The 15,984-nt window shown below is 34.2% G+C and overlaps 1 protein-coding gene across 1 annotated transcript in view; it reads left to right on the top strand.

Moving 5' to 3' along the window:
- Positions 1–15,984, top strand: part of MYO3B (myosin IIIB) — a 679,546-nt gene that overhangs the window by 241,244 nt on the left and 422,318 nt on the right. The window contains exon 8 of the mRNA XM_074302208.1: positions 1,801–1,866. Within this exon, the coding sequence (XP_074158309.1) occupies positions 1,801–1,866 (66 nt within the window). The remainder of the gene's footprint in view (positions 1–1,800; positions 1,867–15,984) is intronic.

The following is a 15,984-nucleotide window of genomic DNA, read 5'->3' as shown; positions in this document are numbered from 1 at the left end:
ATCTCATGCTGAAGATGGTCCCTTCTCAGAAAAGTCACAAATTGTTGCCAATAGGGACAGCATGGGCAAGCATGTGCTGCCGTTGAGTTAGAGGGAAATACTATTTACATGAATGCACTTGTATAACCTCTGTCAAATTGCTTGCCTTCTCAATGATAGGAGTAGGGGGAAGAAAGAGGGAGGAGGAGCATTTGAAACTCACCATTTGAAAAAAAGAATGTTAATATTATTTTTGCATGTAATTGGGGAAAAATAAGATATGCTCCTTCCCCCCTCCCCAGGCTGGGGTTAAGTGACTTGCCCAGGGTCACACAGCTAGGAAATAAATGTTAAGTGTCTGAGACCACATTTGAACTCAGGTCCTCCTGAATTCAAGGCTGGTGCTCTATCCACTGCGCCACCTAGCTGCCCCAGAAAAATAAAATATTAATTTTTTTTAAAAAGATGTGCTGTCATCATTTAGTACTTACCCACAAACTGAGAGAGCTATTATTTCTAAGGCAAGCCCAGATCAAAGATTAAACATTCTATCTCTTCTTTCTTTGTAATATTGCATGGTTTCCCATTAATGATTTTTTAAAATCACCTTTATAGAGACTGAGTTGATGAAGTCCAAGTGTGATGATTTGGCCTCTAGAGTGCAAGATGATCCAAAGGGGTCTGAGAAGCTTTAGTCAACTGCATTCTGAACATGCTCAGCTTTACAAATGGAGCTGACTCGATGCAAAATAAGACTTACATTTTAGGACATAGCCAGTATAGGAATTTGGGTTTTTCCCCCCAGTGGTGGAGGTGGGAAGACAAGGACAAAGATAGGCAGAATAAAAAAATAGTTATTTTTTAAAGTGAGAAAAAAGAACAGAAAAAACATGATTCAAGCAGGACAGCTTTGAAAGGTATGTTGATCTTATTGTATACTTAAAAGAAAAGCAAATTGTAAAATATATTGAGAAATCTATATCATAACCAATCCTCTTTTTCTTTCCTACTATCTATATGCAAAAATTCCTTTAAAAACAAGTGGCGTTGCAAGGTGAGGATTTAGATAGGTACTTTAGAGTCATGGACTTAGAGTCAGAAAGACCCAGTTTGAATCCTGCCTTAGATATAATTATAATAATAAAAACAATAACAATAGCTAACATTTATATATTATATATATATATATATTATCATATATTACTATGTGACATTGTGCTTAGCACTTTATATTCTCTTTTTTGATTCTCACAACAATCCTGAAAGGTAAGAATTATTATTATTATTTCATTTTACAGATGAGGGAACTGAGACAAACAGATGTTTATGTGATTCATTCAGACTAGTAAGTGTCTAAGGCTGAATTTGAACTCAATACATCCTGACTCCAGGTCCAGCACTCTACCATCCTACCTAATTGTCCTAAGAGTTTATGTGACTTGCCAATGGCCACAGAACTAGTTTTTATTAGGGGTCGGACGTCAACCCAAGTCTCCCTGTTTTAAAGGTTGGCTCTTCATCTACTGTACCATGTTTCCTTTCACAAAGTTGTTATAATTCTGATTCTTTATAACTAATCATGATGCACAGTGCCTTGCAAAGAACAAGGATTTAAAAAAATTACTGAATGAATGAGGTGAATGAATGCATGAATGAATGGTGTTATTACATCTTTCAGAGGTTGCTATGTTTCATATCTAAGAAAAATTATATTGATTATATTTAATTATATTGACAAATATATCAATAAGGAAATATTACTAATATTTTCCCCCTTTTTTGTCTTTTAAAAGGAAAAAATTGCTTGTTTTTTATTTTTAGAAATCCTCCACCTACTTTACTTCATCCAGAAAAATGGTGCTGGGGTTTCAACCACTTCATTTCACAGTAAGTATTTCTTCCCTTAAAATTGCTTACCCAGTGAGGCCTTGAAGAATAATTGGAGTGAAATCTAAACTGTAAAATTTATTTGGCATTTGGAGTTGTTGTATAGACTAGTAGGTTATAGCACAGCACAGAATTTGTTCTGATAAAAGATAGAAGATGCTTCTGTGGGATCTGAAACATAAGTAGTTGATCTTGACCTTGTTTCACAATTTGTTCTGTTAAATGAAATGAACCATATATATTTGAGAAGTTACTTTGACCCAGGAAAAGCCTGTTAACATTTTTTGTTTGCTTGACACAAAACTCTGTGAAGACTAGATGCCTAAAATTTGACATTCTCAATAGCATTTCCTATTGGGGAAAAAAGGAAAGAATAGTAGCTCTTTGGAGAATTGTTAAATAATAGTTGTGTAGACAGAAAAAAAAAAGTTATTTTGGGCTTTATAGTACTATATGGAGCTTGAGCCATAGCAGTAATTCCTTTTCAATCTTCATTTTCTTAAGTTTTATTTTTTCAATAAGAAGTTATATTACATTCAAAGGGAAGAAGACTAGGGTTTAAATTTTGCCTCTTATGCTTACCAGTCATGCAAATCTGGACAGAGTACTTAATCTCAATGTGCCAAAAAAAACTCTTTAGGATTAACATATTCAGTCACAGAGGGATTGCCTTTTTTTTTTTTTTTTTTTTTTGGTGAAGGAATTTTCCACATTGGGAAGTTATGAGATGAATTCATAGCTCACTCAAGTATTTACTTTTTAAAAATCAGTAAACTATTCATGACGAAAGTGAAAGTGGTAAACTAGCTGAATATTCTATTAGCTAATTTATTCTTGTGCAATGGATTTAACCAATGAATGGTGGAAATGAAATAATGATAATACAATACGACCATATTTATATTATTTTTTAAAGTCTACAAAGTCCCTTTTTCACAGTAACACTATGAAGGTGATATAAATATAATTGATTTTGGAGTTAGTTATATAGTTTTGAACTTTAGATTTGTCATTTTCTAATCTTGGGGCTAGCCATTAATGGATTTAAAATACTTTGGAAATCTTAAATTTTTTAAAAAATGTGCACTATTATTGTTATTCAAATATGCTAACATATTCTGTATTTATATAAATGTACATACTATCTTTACAAATCCTTAACATTTATTAATTCAAAATTATTGATATATTTTGTTTTATATTACCTTCTTTTTCTAATATATTCTTCCCTACCTTTCTCTATCCAGAGTCATCCCTTATAACAAAAATTAAAAAGATAGAGGGAAAAAAGTAATGTATTAAATCTAATCAACACATAAAACAAAGCTTATATGCTTTTATTCACCTTCAAATGCCCCCAGCTCTAGAAAAAAAAAAAAAAAAAAGAAGGTCTTATCTTTTCTTTCAGGCTAAGCTTGGTTATTATAATGACATCATAGCTTTTATTTCATATATCAATTGTTATTTTTGTTCTTTCCATTTATATAATTGTAGTTGTGTGTATAGCATTTCCTGGTTCTGCTTTCTTATCTTTTATCAACTTATATGTCTTTCCATGTTGCCCTCTATTCTATATATTCATCAATGAATCAATGAATTTCTTATGAGAAATCATAAGCAGGTATATTCCTTTATATTCATATGCTATAATCGTTTAGTTCCTAGAATGTAAGTCCTCAAGGATCAGGAGAGTTTTTGTTTTTGTTTTGTTTTCTCATTTTATCTCCAGTCTTTAGTACAACTCCAGGTATAAACCAAGTACTTAAAATACACTTGTTGATTGATCAGCAGCTATGGATAACTATTTTGTTGCCAGTTCTTTGCTATCCCCCAAAATTCATAGTTTTCTAGATGAATCCAGTAACAGTTTACTGGAATTCCAAGTGGGGCAAGTCCACAGACTTGTTGCTCTGACCTAAAAGAAGATTAGAATCATGCAGAAGTCAGATTAAAATGGTAGAAATCAGTCTTTGCTCAGTATTAGATCTTTATGAGAAAATTGAAAATTTTTAGGTTGCCATCTTGAGTAATCCCTGATATCCTAGAATAAAAAGTATTCATGCCTCCAGAACGTAGCAGCAGGATCAGATCAGACATTTTCCTGGCCCTAAATAAAATTTAGAGTTGAAAAAAATAAGATGAAAGAATTAATAACAAAAAAAAATCCCATCACTAAACACTATTATGGTGATAAAATACTCAAGACATAGGCAGAATTGTGTATGCTTCATAATGAATCCTCTGTAATTGTGGTTGATCACTAAACTGATCAGAGCCCCCCAATTTTTAAAAGTTTTTTTTTCTTTATATACAATATTGCTCTCATTGTACATAGAATTCTCCTGGTTCTTTTCACTTCACTCTGTATCAGTTCAGATGAATCTTCCCAGGTTTCTCTGAAATCATCCTCTTCATCATTTAAAACTTAAATGAAAAATAAGGAGAAAAAAAAAAAAGAAAGATAGAAAAACAAAACCAAAAAACAAATTGTAAAATGTCCATCAGGGAAGATTCATAATATGTAACAATAAATTTCCTTTTCAAGAAAGCATATACAATAACAGAAGACATTATGGTCATAACTGTTCATCTTTGCTTCCTTTTGTTCTCTGCTGTGCATGTTTTATTTTACTCTTTTTCACCCCTTTCCTTCAAATGCTTTCCTTCCCCAGTTTCCAAAAGAGGCTACAGTTAAGTACAGGAATATTTATGTATGTGTACACACACACACATACATATACCTACATATAAAAACAAATATACACACATACACAAACATACATCTAAAACAATATTAATATGGCTGACACATAATGTAGATTTCTCTCTTGATTGAATCTTTTTAAGTTTGACTTTGTCTGAGATAAATGATTATTCCCTCACTTTTTCCCCCTCATACATTTTATTCCTGATCATTATTTTGTTTGCGTATATCTCTTATTTCCTATCCCTGCTAATTTTTCTACTTTATCTGTTGACTTATCTTGCCCTTACTTAACTTCCTTACCACCTCCTCCAGGGATCCCTCCCTTATCTTCTCCTCCCCTTTCCCTCATTCTTTATTCCATTCCTATTAATCTGCACACCTCATTCCACTCCCATTGATTTATACATCCTTCTCTATCCCACCTTATCTTATTTCCCCCCCCCCCTCATTTCTTTATAGTTTTTAGAGGGTGCTATATCCTTGCCTCATCTCAGCTGCACAGCTGGGTCTGGCATTCCTTATCAGTGGAGGTTCCCCTCACTCTTCCTGGACTCAGATCCCTGACTCCTCAGCTGTCTGGAAGGTGAAAATTTCTGTGGTTCCAGCTAAGACTAGCTAGCCCAATGTCCATGCTTGCAGTCTCAGTGGAACTAGCCTCGAGATGTATACACTTCACACAAGTTAAACCTCAGTCCTGAAGATCCCAGTACTATCTCAAATCTTATTTGCTTTTCACTGATTTATATTGGTCCTGAGTATGAAATTTTGTTTTGTTTTTGAGAGAGCTTGGAATTTTCTGACCTACTCCACTGTCTTCCCAGAATCCTTCCCTTTCACCATTTCTTAAAACACAATAATATTAACTTGTTCAATCATTCATCACTTGATAGGCAGTTTCCAATTCTTTGAAAATGGAAAAAAAAAAGTGCTATATAACTATTTTGAGGGCTATTCCTGAAGACTCCTCTTTCTAAATTCAAATCTAGTCTACGACATTTACCAGCTGTGTGATCCTGGGCAAGTCACTTAACCCAGTTTGCATTAGTTTCTTTATCTGTAAAAATGAACTGTTGAAGGAAATGGCTCCTATATCTTTGCCAAGAAAACCCTTTGTTTTTTCCAGAGATTAGATGATTGTGATGAGGCATTTGTTTTGTAGAAACAAACCCTAAATCCTGCTGAGCTACTTCTTGTTTCAAATTATAAGAAAATCTAATCTCCAGTGTTATAAGAGAAATTACAAATGGGCCAGAAATGGAAACAGAGTAGAGCCTTTGGAGACTTTATGTGATCAATTAAGTGATCTAAATTAGGGTGAAGACACCAGAGTGCAAATTGAGATATTTGGAAGTGGGGGGAACATGGCCAATGAAGTTTTGCTTGATTATACATTTTTATAAAAGGGTTTTGTTTGTCTTTCTTTTTAGTGTGAATGAGGGAGAGAAAAAGTAGATTTATTTTAACTTTTTCAGAAAACTATTTTATTTTTTTCATGCTTTAATAGTATTTTGTTTTTTTCCAAATACATGCAAAGACAGTTTTGCACATTCACCTTTGCAAAACCTTATGTTCCAAAATTTTTTCCTTCTCTTCTCCCTCACTCCCCTCCCCAAACAATTCGATATAGGTTATGCACTTCTTCTAAACATATTTCCATACTCATCACATTGTACAAGAAAAATCAGCTCAAAGGGGGGGAAAAACATAAGAAAAAACAAAACAAGTAAATCAACCACAAAAACAACAAAAAAGGTGAATATACTAGCCTTTGATCCACATTCAATTTCCATATTTCTCTCTCTTTGAATGTAACATTTTCATCATAAGTCTATTAGAATTGCCTTGAACCACCTCATTCTTGAAAAGAGCCAAATCCATCACAAGTTGATCATCACATAATCTTGTTGCTGTATACAATGTGTTTCTGGCTCTGCTCAATTCACTCAGATCAGTCCATGTAGTCTTTCCAAGCTTCTCTGAAATCAGTCTGCTCATCATTTCCTATAGAAAAATAATATTCCATTATAACCATATAGCATAACTTATTCAGCCACTTCCCTACTGATAGAAATCCACTCAACTTCCAGTTCCTTGCCATTACAAAAATGGCTGTTACAAACATTTTAAGCATTATTACATGTCCCAAGCTGTGCATCATTTCCTTGCTTTAGGAATTAAGCAAAAATCTCCAAACCCTAGAAGTCTTTGAAGGCTCAGGCCTCTAAGCTACTCTAGAAGGGACATCTGAAATCTCCATGTCTATAATTTCTTATTTAATATTGCACTGTATAATGTTATATGTACTACTATTTGCATAGTCATTCCCCAATTGATGGGCATGTATTTCTTTCCAAGTACTTGGCTACATGTGGAATATATATATATATATATATATATATATATATATATATATATATATATATATATATATATATATATATATATATATATGAAGGACAAAGGTAATATATATATAGATATGTATGTATGTATATAAGATTTCCATAATCTTATGATTTCTAGAATGGTTGTACAAATTTTTAATTCCACCAACACTACATTAGTGTCTTTTGAACTGAAGAGTGAATTTTAGCCATATTTTCTTTTAAAATCAGTTTTCATAGAAAAACGAATCCTTTACTAATCTCAGGAGGATAAAACCATATTCTCCCAAGATGGGAGAATATGAACATGGAACTAGAACCCAATTCTCTTAACTGCCAGCCTCTAGTTCTTTCAAGTATGTCAGCAGCTTCATGGACAGTTGTTAAGCTGACCAGTCTTAATAAATTTGTCTCTCCCTCATCTAGTTATGTCTCAAAGGATGAGGAATGAGCTGAAAATCATTAGGAAAAGGTTGCCCTATCATGAACCTCAGAATTTTGCAGGTTAGCAGTCGCCAGCACATTTAATTTGGTAAGGATCTACTTTTAAAAGTGGGCCTAGAATCCCATTAGTAAACCAGGTTGCTAGATTTAAAATAAAATAATGAAAACATCACGCTGTTTAGTTCCAACCCTTAGTCATTACCGATAATTGACTCATTTATATGTGTTAGTTATGCATTTGTCAATGCATGACTCCTGACAGCTTAGTTACATAAATTTAAAGCAAAACTCCTATAATTCCTTATTGCCTTTTGTCCTGGCTAGGAGCCTGCCTGAGGTATTCTTTTTTTTTGTTTTGTTTCCTTTTTTGTCACTTCTATGACAAGTGGTTGGCTTTATAGCAATTTCTTTATCTGCTGGTTTTCTGTTGGCTAATTCCATTTGCATAACAAGTTTATCTAGGCAAGTACCAGTGCAGACCTCAGCAGTGACAGCCCGGGTCCATTCAGCATCAGTGTTTAAATTTTGATCCTATCATAACAATGCTTGCCTCGTTTCTCTGTATTGCCACACCCTGGTCCAGAGCATATTTTTCTACTTTCTTTGTTATTTTAATTTATTATGCATCTTTCAATAAAAAAAAGAGACTATTTTTGCTTTGTCTCTTGCTTTCTTACTGTTGTTTTTCTCTAATGTTGCAGGGCTTATCAGCAAATAGATTCTGCCCTTATTTTGTCCAAGGCTTTTGTACTCATTAGGCAATAAAGATAAATTTTTTTCTTTTGGTTTTATTGATGCCATTTGTTCTTACACAATACAGAATTCTCCATGTCCTCCCTTACACTCTTTCCCTCATATATAATCTTTCTTTGTTATAAAGAAAAAATAGCATATATGTCATTTAACATACCTAGTTTCCCATCTCTCTACTGAGAAGAGAGAAATGTGTTAGACCATCTGTCCCATGGACCCAGTTACCTGGGCATTATTGTTAAACTGAATTTAGCCAGCTTCTAGTGTCATTGTTGTCATCTTAAATTATTATTGTAATTATTGCATATGTTGCTTTCTGAGTTCTGAACAACTTCTTATGAGTTTTTCCATGTTTCTGGGAATTTTTCATCTCTCATGTTTTATGGTACGTAGTAGTCCATTACATTCATATACCATAGTTTCTTCAGCTATTGCCCCAATTAATCACCCCCTAGTTTCTTTCTAGTTGTTTTTTCCCCCCTTACCAAAAGAAGGGTTGCTATAAATATTTTGCTATATAAAGGGATTTTCTTTCTCTCTTTGGCCCACTTGAAGTATATGTCCAATAGTGGATTTGGCTCATCAAAGGAAGAATGATTTTTTTTTTTTGTCAGAGATATAATATATAGTTTGGTGCATTAAGCAGAATTATACCTGGGACTGGAGTGACTGGAACTTTGTACCAGAGAGCTGAAATTTAGATGGGCATGTCTACATATTGTCTGGATCCTGGGTTACCTTACTCACTGGTCCTGTCACTGTTTTATTTTTCTTCTAGGGTTTGATGACCCACATGTCCTCTCTCCATCCCAGAAGTGAGGAAGACAATAACTAACTCACCTTCTCCTAGTACCTTCTCTCTTCCATGTTACTTGCCTGAAAGGCATCAGTGAAGGAGAAGGCCAGTGAGTGTTAAAGTTGGGATCCAGAGTCTTTTCTGAACTCACATGAACTCCACTGTCCAGCTGTTCCCTATTCTCTGCTTTATGCTTGGATATCTTGGTCTCTGCCTGAAATCTCCTTCCCAAACCCCACATTTGCCTCAGGTTCTAGATGTCCTACTTACATCTCTAGCGTTAACCTTTTAACGTCTCCCAGTCACTAACTGTGCCAATCACAGCTTCCTGGGATGAAAATGACTTGTTGACATGTTTGATTATCATAGAATTGGTGAAAAAAATTACACAAGAAATTATGAGGCCCAATTTTCTCTTTTTCTGACCAGCATCCCAAATGGCAGAAACACTTTGCTACTGAGATTTTTTTTTTAATTTTACAGGTATTCAGAATGATAAGTCTTTATCTTATTTCTCTAGTTAGCAGTGAATTTCAGCTTTAGAATCTTCTTACTTTCCCTCTGAGCCCAAATGATTATGGAGCTAAACATCATTTTGTTTGTTTTCTATATATTGATCATATCTCCCTTCAAGTTAACAATTCAGCTCTGGTATCCTATCCTTGTTTTGTGTTTCAAGGATGCTTAATTCCTCTTTGGCTTCAGCAATGTCAGTAAATAACAAACTTTGCAAAGATTAATATTCTAGCTGGATGATTGATAAAGCTCCCACAAATATTCTTGGTCTTTTAAATCTTCTTGCATTTATTCTCCAGAGGTAGTAAGCAGAGCTAATACTTCCTGGAGCAGAAAGATACAATAACCTTTATTTACATTACTTCAGAAATTTGCAATTTTAATTAAAATGAAACAGTGGTATCTCCAGTGACAGACTCTCTCTCTTTTAAAAATTTATTTGACCAATGATTAGCTATTATGGCTCTTTGAATTAATTAGTATCTCTTGAGCTAAAGGGAATTAGTAAATTAATAGAAATGCAGGGGAAAATCTCAAATACAAAAATAAAAAGGAATTTAAGGCCTAAAATATTCTTCCCCTAACATGTAATTTTAGAAATATGTATATAAATACAATCAAGATTGCTCTCTAATTGCAAAATTTAGAATTCTGTAAATGTTTTATGAGAAACTGAGATAGAGCTATGTGTTTCAAGGTTGAATTTCCCTGATGAGATTCTAATTTAGATCACCTAATTGATCATGTAAAGGCTCCAAGGGCTCTACTCTGTTTTCATTTATGGCCCACTTGTAATCTCTCTTATCACACTGGAGATCAGATTTTCTTATAATTTGAACCAAGAAGTAGCTCGGCAGGATTTGGGGTTTGTTTCTACAAAACAAATACCTTATCGCAATCATATAATGCAATACCTTCCCAGAAAATGTCAGATCTTTTGGGGGTGGGAGAGACTCAGTTTTGTCCTGGGATCTGAAGAGTAAGAGAAACTAGGAAAAAAAGGATGACAATAGAGGATGCTGCTGATTCTAGTGGGGGGAAAATACAAGAAACAGCTCAGTATGTGTAATAATCTAGCAAATATCAATTTCACATTGAATGTGGAGGGGGGGCGGGGAAGAGTTAAAGTCCAGATATGTCCCTGTTGTAGATTGAATAAATTCTTATCCTAGGTATGTTTTATTATTTCCTGTTGATTTTCATTTTACCAGATTTTTAGCAATACTAATAATGATAATATCTAGATAGTTAAATACTTATTTATTATTTCTCTACTATGGGCAGCTAAGTGGCACATTGGAGAGACTGTCAGGTCTAGAGTCAGAAAGACCTGAGATTTGAACTCAGATATTACTGTGTGACTCTAGGCAAGCCGCTTAACCCTGTTTACTTTAATTTCCTCATCTGTAAAATGAACTAGAGAAAGAAATGGTAAATCACTCCAGTATCTTTGCCAATAAAACCTGGAATGGGATCACAAAGAGTCAGACACAACTGGAAAATAACTGAGCAACTGTCTGCAAATTCTTATGCTAGGTGAAGGGAATACAAGGATGAAGAAAACAACACAGTCTTTGTCCCAAAGGATTTGCAGTCTATTAAGGAAAATGATTGTGCCATAGAATAGGAATTCCTAGGATGGAAAGTCTCTTAAAAGTTATGCAATCCAATCTTCTCATTGAATAGCTGAACAATAATGATGATTACTAAATCAAATATAGATATAAATGTAGAGATAGAGATATATTCATACATATAGATATAGATGTGAGTTGGACTTAATCTTTATAGTTCTATGATTCCTTATATCTCCAATTCCTATATATATTAAGTGAACATAATGAATATCATCAATTGACCTCAGGTGTAAATAGGGCAGAGACATTTAAATCTTTCCTGGGGCCCTTCACATATAATAGAGATAAGGAACCTTTTTTTTTTTTTTTTTTTTTTTTTTTTTTCCTTTTCTGCCAAGGGCCCTTTAGGTATTTATAACATCATTTGCAAGCCAAACAAAATTGTCAACTTATAGAACTCAAGGAGTTCAACTCAATGGGAAGTTATTACACCTAGCTTTCAGCTCATCATTGCTTGTGGTTACATTAATTCATGGACCTTAGCCCCTGAGATGGACAGTTCCCCACCCCTAACCTATAACCTTTTTACCATCAAACCAAATAACAGAAGATCAGTCATTTGGTACGAAATCTTATATTTGTTTTTTGCAAAGATGGCAGATTTTCTTTTCTTTCTTTCTTTTTTTTTTTTTTAGGTTATGCATGTATAATTATTTTAAACATATTTCTATTTTAGTTTTTTTGGTAGGAAAAATATCAGAACAAAAGAGAAAAACTATGAGAAAGAAAAAAAGTGAAAATAAATAGTATGCTTCAATCTGAATTCAGTCTCCATAGATTTTTTTTGTTTTTGTTTTTGTTTTTTGTTTTTTTTCTGGATGTGGATAGCATTTTTCATCCCAAGCTTATTGGAATTGACTTGGATCACTGTATTACTAATAATAGCTAAGTCCATCATAGTTGATCTTCATACTATCTTGTTATTGGTATAAATGTTTTCCTGGTTGTTCTGCTCAATTCCCTCATTATCAATTCATATAAATCTTTCATCATTTTGCTCATCATTTCTTATAGAACAAAAATATTCCATTACCTTCAAATACCACAAGTTATTCAGCCATTCTCCAATTAATGGGCATCCACTCAATTTTCAATTCCTTGCCACCATAAAAAGGCTGCTACAAACGATTTTGCACATGTGGGTCCTTTTCTTTCTTTTTTGATCTTTTTGGGATACAGACCTAGCATAGCATTACTGGATCCAACGTTATGCACAGTTTGATAGCCCTTTGGGCATAATTCCAAATTGCTCACCAGAATGGCTGGATCAGTTAATAATTCTACCAGTAATGCATTAGTGTCCCAGTTTTCCCACATCCGTCCGACATTTATGATTATCTTTTTCTGCAAGAGATGGCTAAGTTTAAAAAAAAATGTGTGTGTGTGTATACACATACACATATGTATTTGTATGTATATATATGTTTTTGTATGTACACACAAACATTTTTTATGCTTTTTTAGGGAATAAAAGATTGCTAAAATGTAAGGTTAAGTAGGGGCTGAGTCTTCCCACAAATAATATGAATCAGGGTGGATAGTACTCCTCCCCATTATAGCTTTTTCACAGATTGATCTTCTTGAAAGATAATTTAAAGATAATTTATACTAACTCTCTGAGCAGTAAACACAAGAAGGGAACTCAGCTATATACTGCTAAAAAATTCCAAAGAAGGCATTCTTCTCTCCTTTTTTTTTATTTTCTAGGAAAGCTTACAAATATCTATAGTTTAGAATATTTTGATTCAATTCAGGTTAGAAATCTCTATTTATACTATTTCTCCTACTTATCACTTTGAGCTGTCTAAAAAAACATTATAGCAGAGAAACTAAAAAAGTTTGTAATCTTCAGAAGGAAAAAGTCATTCCTCTGCTACCTTTCTAAAATCACGGTCACATGAGATGCTTGGATATTCCTTTTGCTTGAGGCTTCTCCTGCCACACTCCCATTTGGCATTGCAAAGAACAACACTGACCATATAACAAGGCTTAGTCCTTTCTAACTTCTTTATATGACAATGGGAATAAATTGTAGTAAAGGAAAAGAACAAAAAACTTAGAACTTTTACTCATTGCATCCTCCCAACAATGTTGTATAGTAAGTGCTATTATTATTCTCATTTTACAAATGAAGAAATTAAGTTGGGCAGAAGCTAAATAACCTAGGGTCACATAGCTAACAAGTGCCTAAAGTCACATTTGAAAGCAAGTTTTCCAGACACCAAGTCTAGCTCTCCCACATAACTCCTATGGGTTTTGTATCTCTTTAGGAGCCCACATTATATAACCTGAGCACTCTGTAATAGGTTTATTTGATCATTACAGGAATCTATTTCTTAGGCTTTATATCTTTGTATGTGTTATTTGCTATTACCTCTTCTGAGGACTATCAAAATTCACTAATTTAGGAGGCCTTTTTAAAAAATAGGATGTTTACTTCTACTTAGAATTATCTAGCCCAGCCCAAATTAAAATGTGTTAAGAAGAAATTAGGTTCCAGCAAAAGAAAATCAAGATAGGTGCCTGAGAAATCAGGTTCGGAGAGCCAAGGAAATATCTCATTTTTCTGGTGAACAGAGATCTGAGAAATTTATGCTCTGAGAGGAACTTGGAGGGCCTCATATAGTCACACATCACATGACATCTAGTGATTTGGAAAAGATGGAAGTCAGGTTTCTCAGACAACACAAAGACAGACCTTTTTGGTGGAATAGGGATTGAGTACCCAGGGTCACCTTTCCTGTAGCTTCCATCTGCTCAGTCAAAAAGATTTGCATGAATTGGAAAGGTTTTCAGGAACTAAAACAGAGTGAAGTGAGCAAAATCAGGAGAATAATTTCTATACCAACATTATAAATAACTTTGAAAGATGTAAGAACTCTGATCAACAGAATGATAAGCCAAGATTCCAGAGGCCCAAACATAAAGTAAACCACCCACATCCTGAAAGGAAAGTATTAGATTCAGGGTGCTGAATGAGACATATTTCTTGGACACGACCAATGTGATATTTTGTTTTGCTTGACAATATGTATTTGTTATAAGTTTTCCCCCTCCTGGTCAGATTACAAGCTCCTTAAAGGAAAGCTTATCCCCACGATTTAGCACAATTCCTGGTACATAATGGGCACTTCACAAATGTTGATTGATTGATTGGTTGAATTCTTCCCCAGTAAAAGGAGGAGAGAGAAGTGGGAGGGAGGGAAATGCTCACTAAAAAGCATTAAAAATAATTTATAGAATAAAAAATAACAACCCCCTCTCTTGAGGTTTTTGTTTGGTTTTGAGGGGATTTGACTTTGAGAGGTCAGTAATAGTGCTGCCATTTTGAGGCTGGTTCATGGCCAATGGTGAGGGACGGGAATTTGGGGAGTGCAGAAGCTTTTAGCCCATATATTTGCTGTCCCTTGGTGTAAAATTGAAGCAGCACCACATCTCACAGATGGGAAGCCATAGCAAGCTAACATTTTTCACAGGATGTATTTAAAAAATGTGACATGGCAGCTAGGTATTGAAAGGAATAGAGAGCTGGGCTTGGAGCCAAGAAGACTCATATTTTCATGAGTTCAAATCTGGTCTTAGATACTTCCTAGCTCTGTGACCCTAGGCCTCTATTTGCCTCAGTTTCCTTATCTGCAAAACGGAGAAGGAAATGGTAAATTACTGCAATATTTTTGCCAAGCAAACTCTAAATGATGAAGAATTAGATATGATTGAAATGACCGAACAACATCATGGTAGAGAGAGCCAGATCTGGAAACTAAGTATCTGAATTTAATAACAGTTTATATTTACATGATTCTTAAGAGCTGGCAAACATTTTCCATGGAAAATTTCTTTTGATCTCCATAATGGCTTTATGAAGTGAGTGGTATCCCTTTTATACAGCAGAAGCCTGGGTGACGATCAGAGCAGTTAGGTGACTCATCCAGGTTTACACAGGTAGTGAATATCCAAAGTGGGATTCAGCTTCACTTTTTCTTAACTCTGGAGTCCAGGACTCTCATCCCTACAGTACACAGTCAAGGTTTGAATTCCAGCCCTCCATTTCAGTCTCTGTGGGAAAATCATCATTTCTAAGGCCCAGTTCTTCATTCATAAAGTAAGAAGGGTGAACTAGATGACTATTGGGGTTACTTTGAGCTATGACTCTTATAGTTAAGAAATATAATTTAAAGAAAAGCATGAACGAGTATTTGATAGATTTTGTTAGAGAGGTATTGAGTTTGGAAATTTCTAGTCCAATAAAAGTATTCTTCAAAGGTTAATCAATGAGTATCTCTAGCCAATTCCCTCAAACTCTCAGAGTGTAGATCTTTGATGTGTATAATATTTGGCAGCTTCCCTCTATATTCATCTTTTTCAGCCAAAAGTAAAATAAAATAAAACCTATAGTGTCATGCTCCTTTTTTTACTCTTCCAGCTGCAACTTGCAAGGGGATTTATTGAGAAAACAGGACTTGGTGGCATTCTGTTATTAGAGTATTTATCATATGGTTATGGGAAGCTAGTAATTTATGAGCCTTGCTAGCAAAGCCAGATCAATACTAAGATAAATGTGCTCAGTGCAATAGAATTTATATCATCCACATGATAATTGACCACTGTGTCATACATTCAATCATTCATCTCATTATCTGATATTACTAGCAAGAAGGCTAAAATATATGTGATTTATTAAGGCACACAAGTTTGAAACCTATGACCCATTTAACCTGTTACATGTCCTTGGCTTCACAATATGTAGTTATTGAGCTGCAATAATAGTATCCTTCCTAGAGATCTAAACAGGGCTCTCTTTTGTACCCATCAATTTAAACTCTATAAAGAAAAAAGGGATTTAATTGTTCTTTCCTTTTATCCTTCCTTCTTTCCCTCTCT

This window comes from Sminthopsis crassicaudata, chromosome 3 (genome assembly GCF_048593235.1).
Source record: "Sminthopsis crassicaudata isolate SCR6 chromosome 3, ASM4859323v1, whole genome shotgun sequence".
NCBI classification, from domain to species: domain Eukaryota; kingdom Metazoa; phylum Chordata; class Mammalia; order Dasyuromorphia; family Dasyuridae; genus Sminthopsis; species Sminthopsis crassicaudata.
This window is presented reverse-complemented; position numbering and strand designations above follow the sequence as displayed.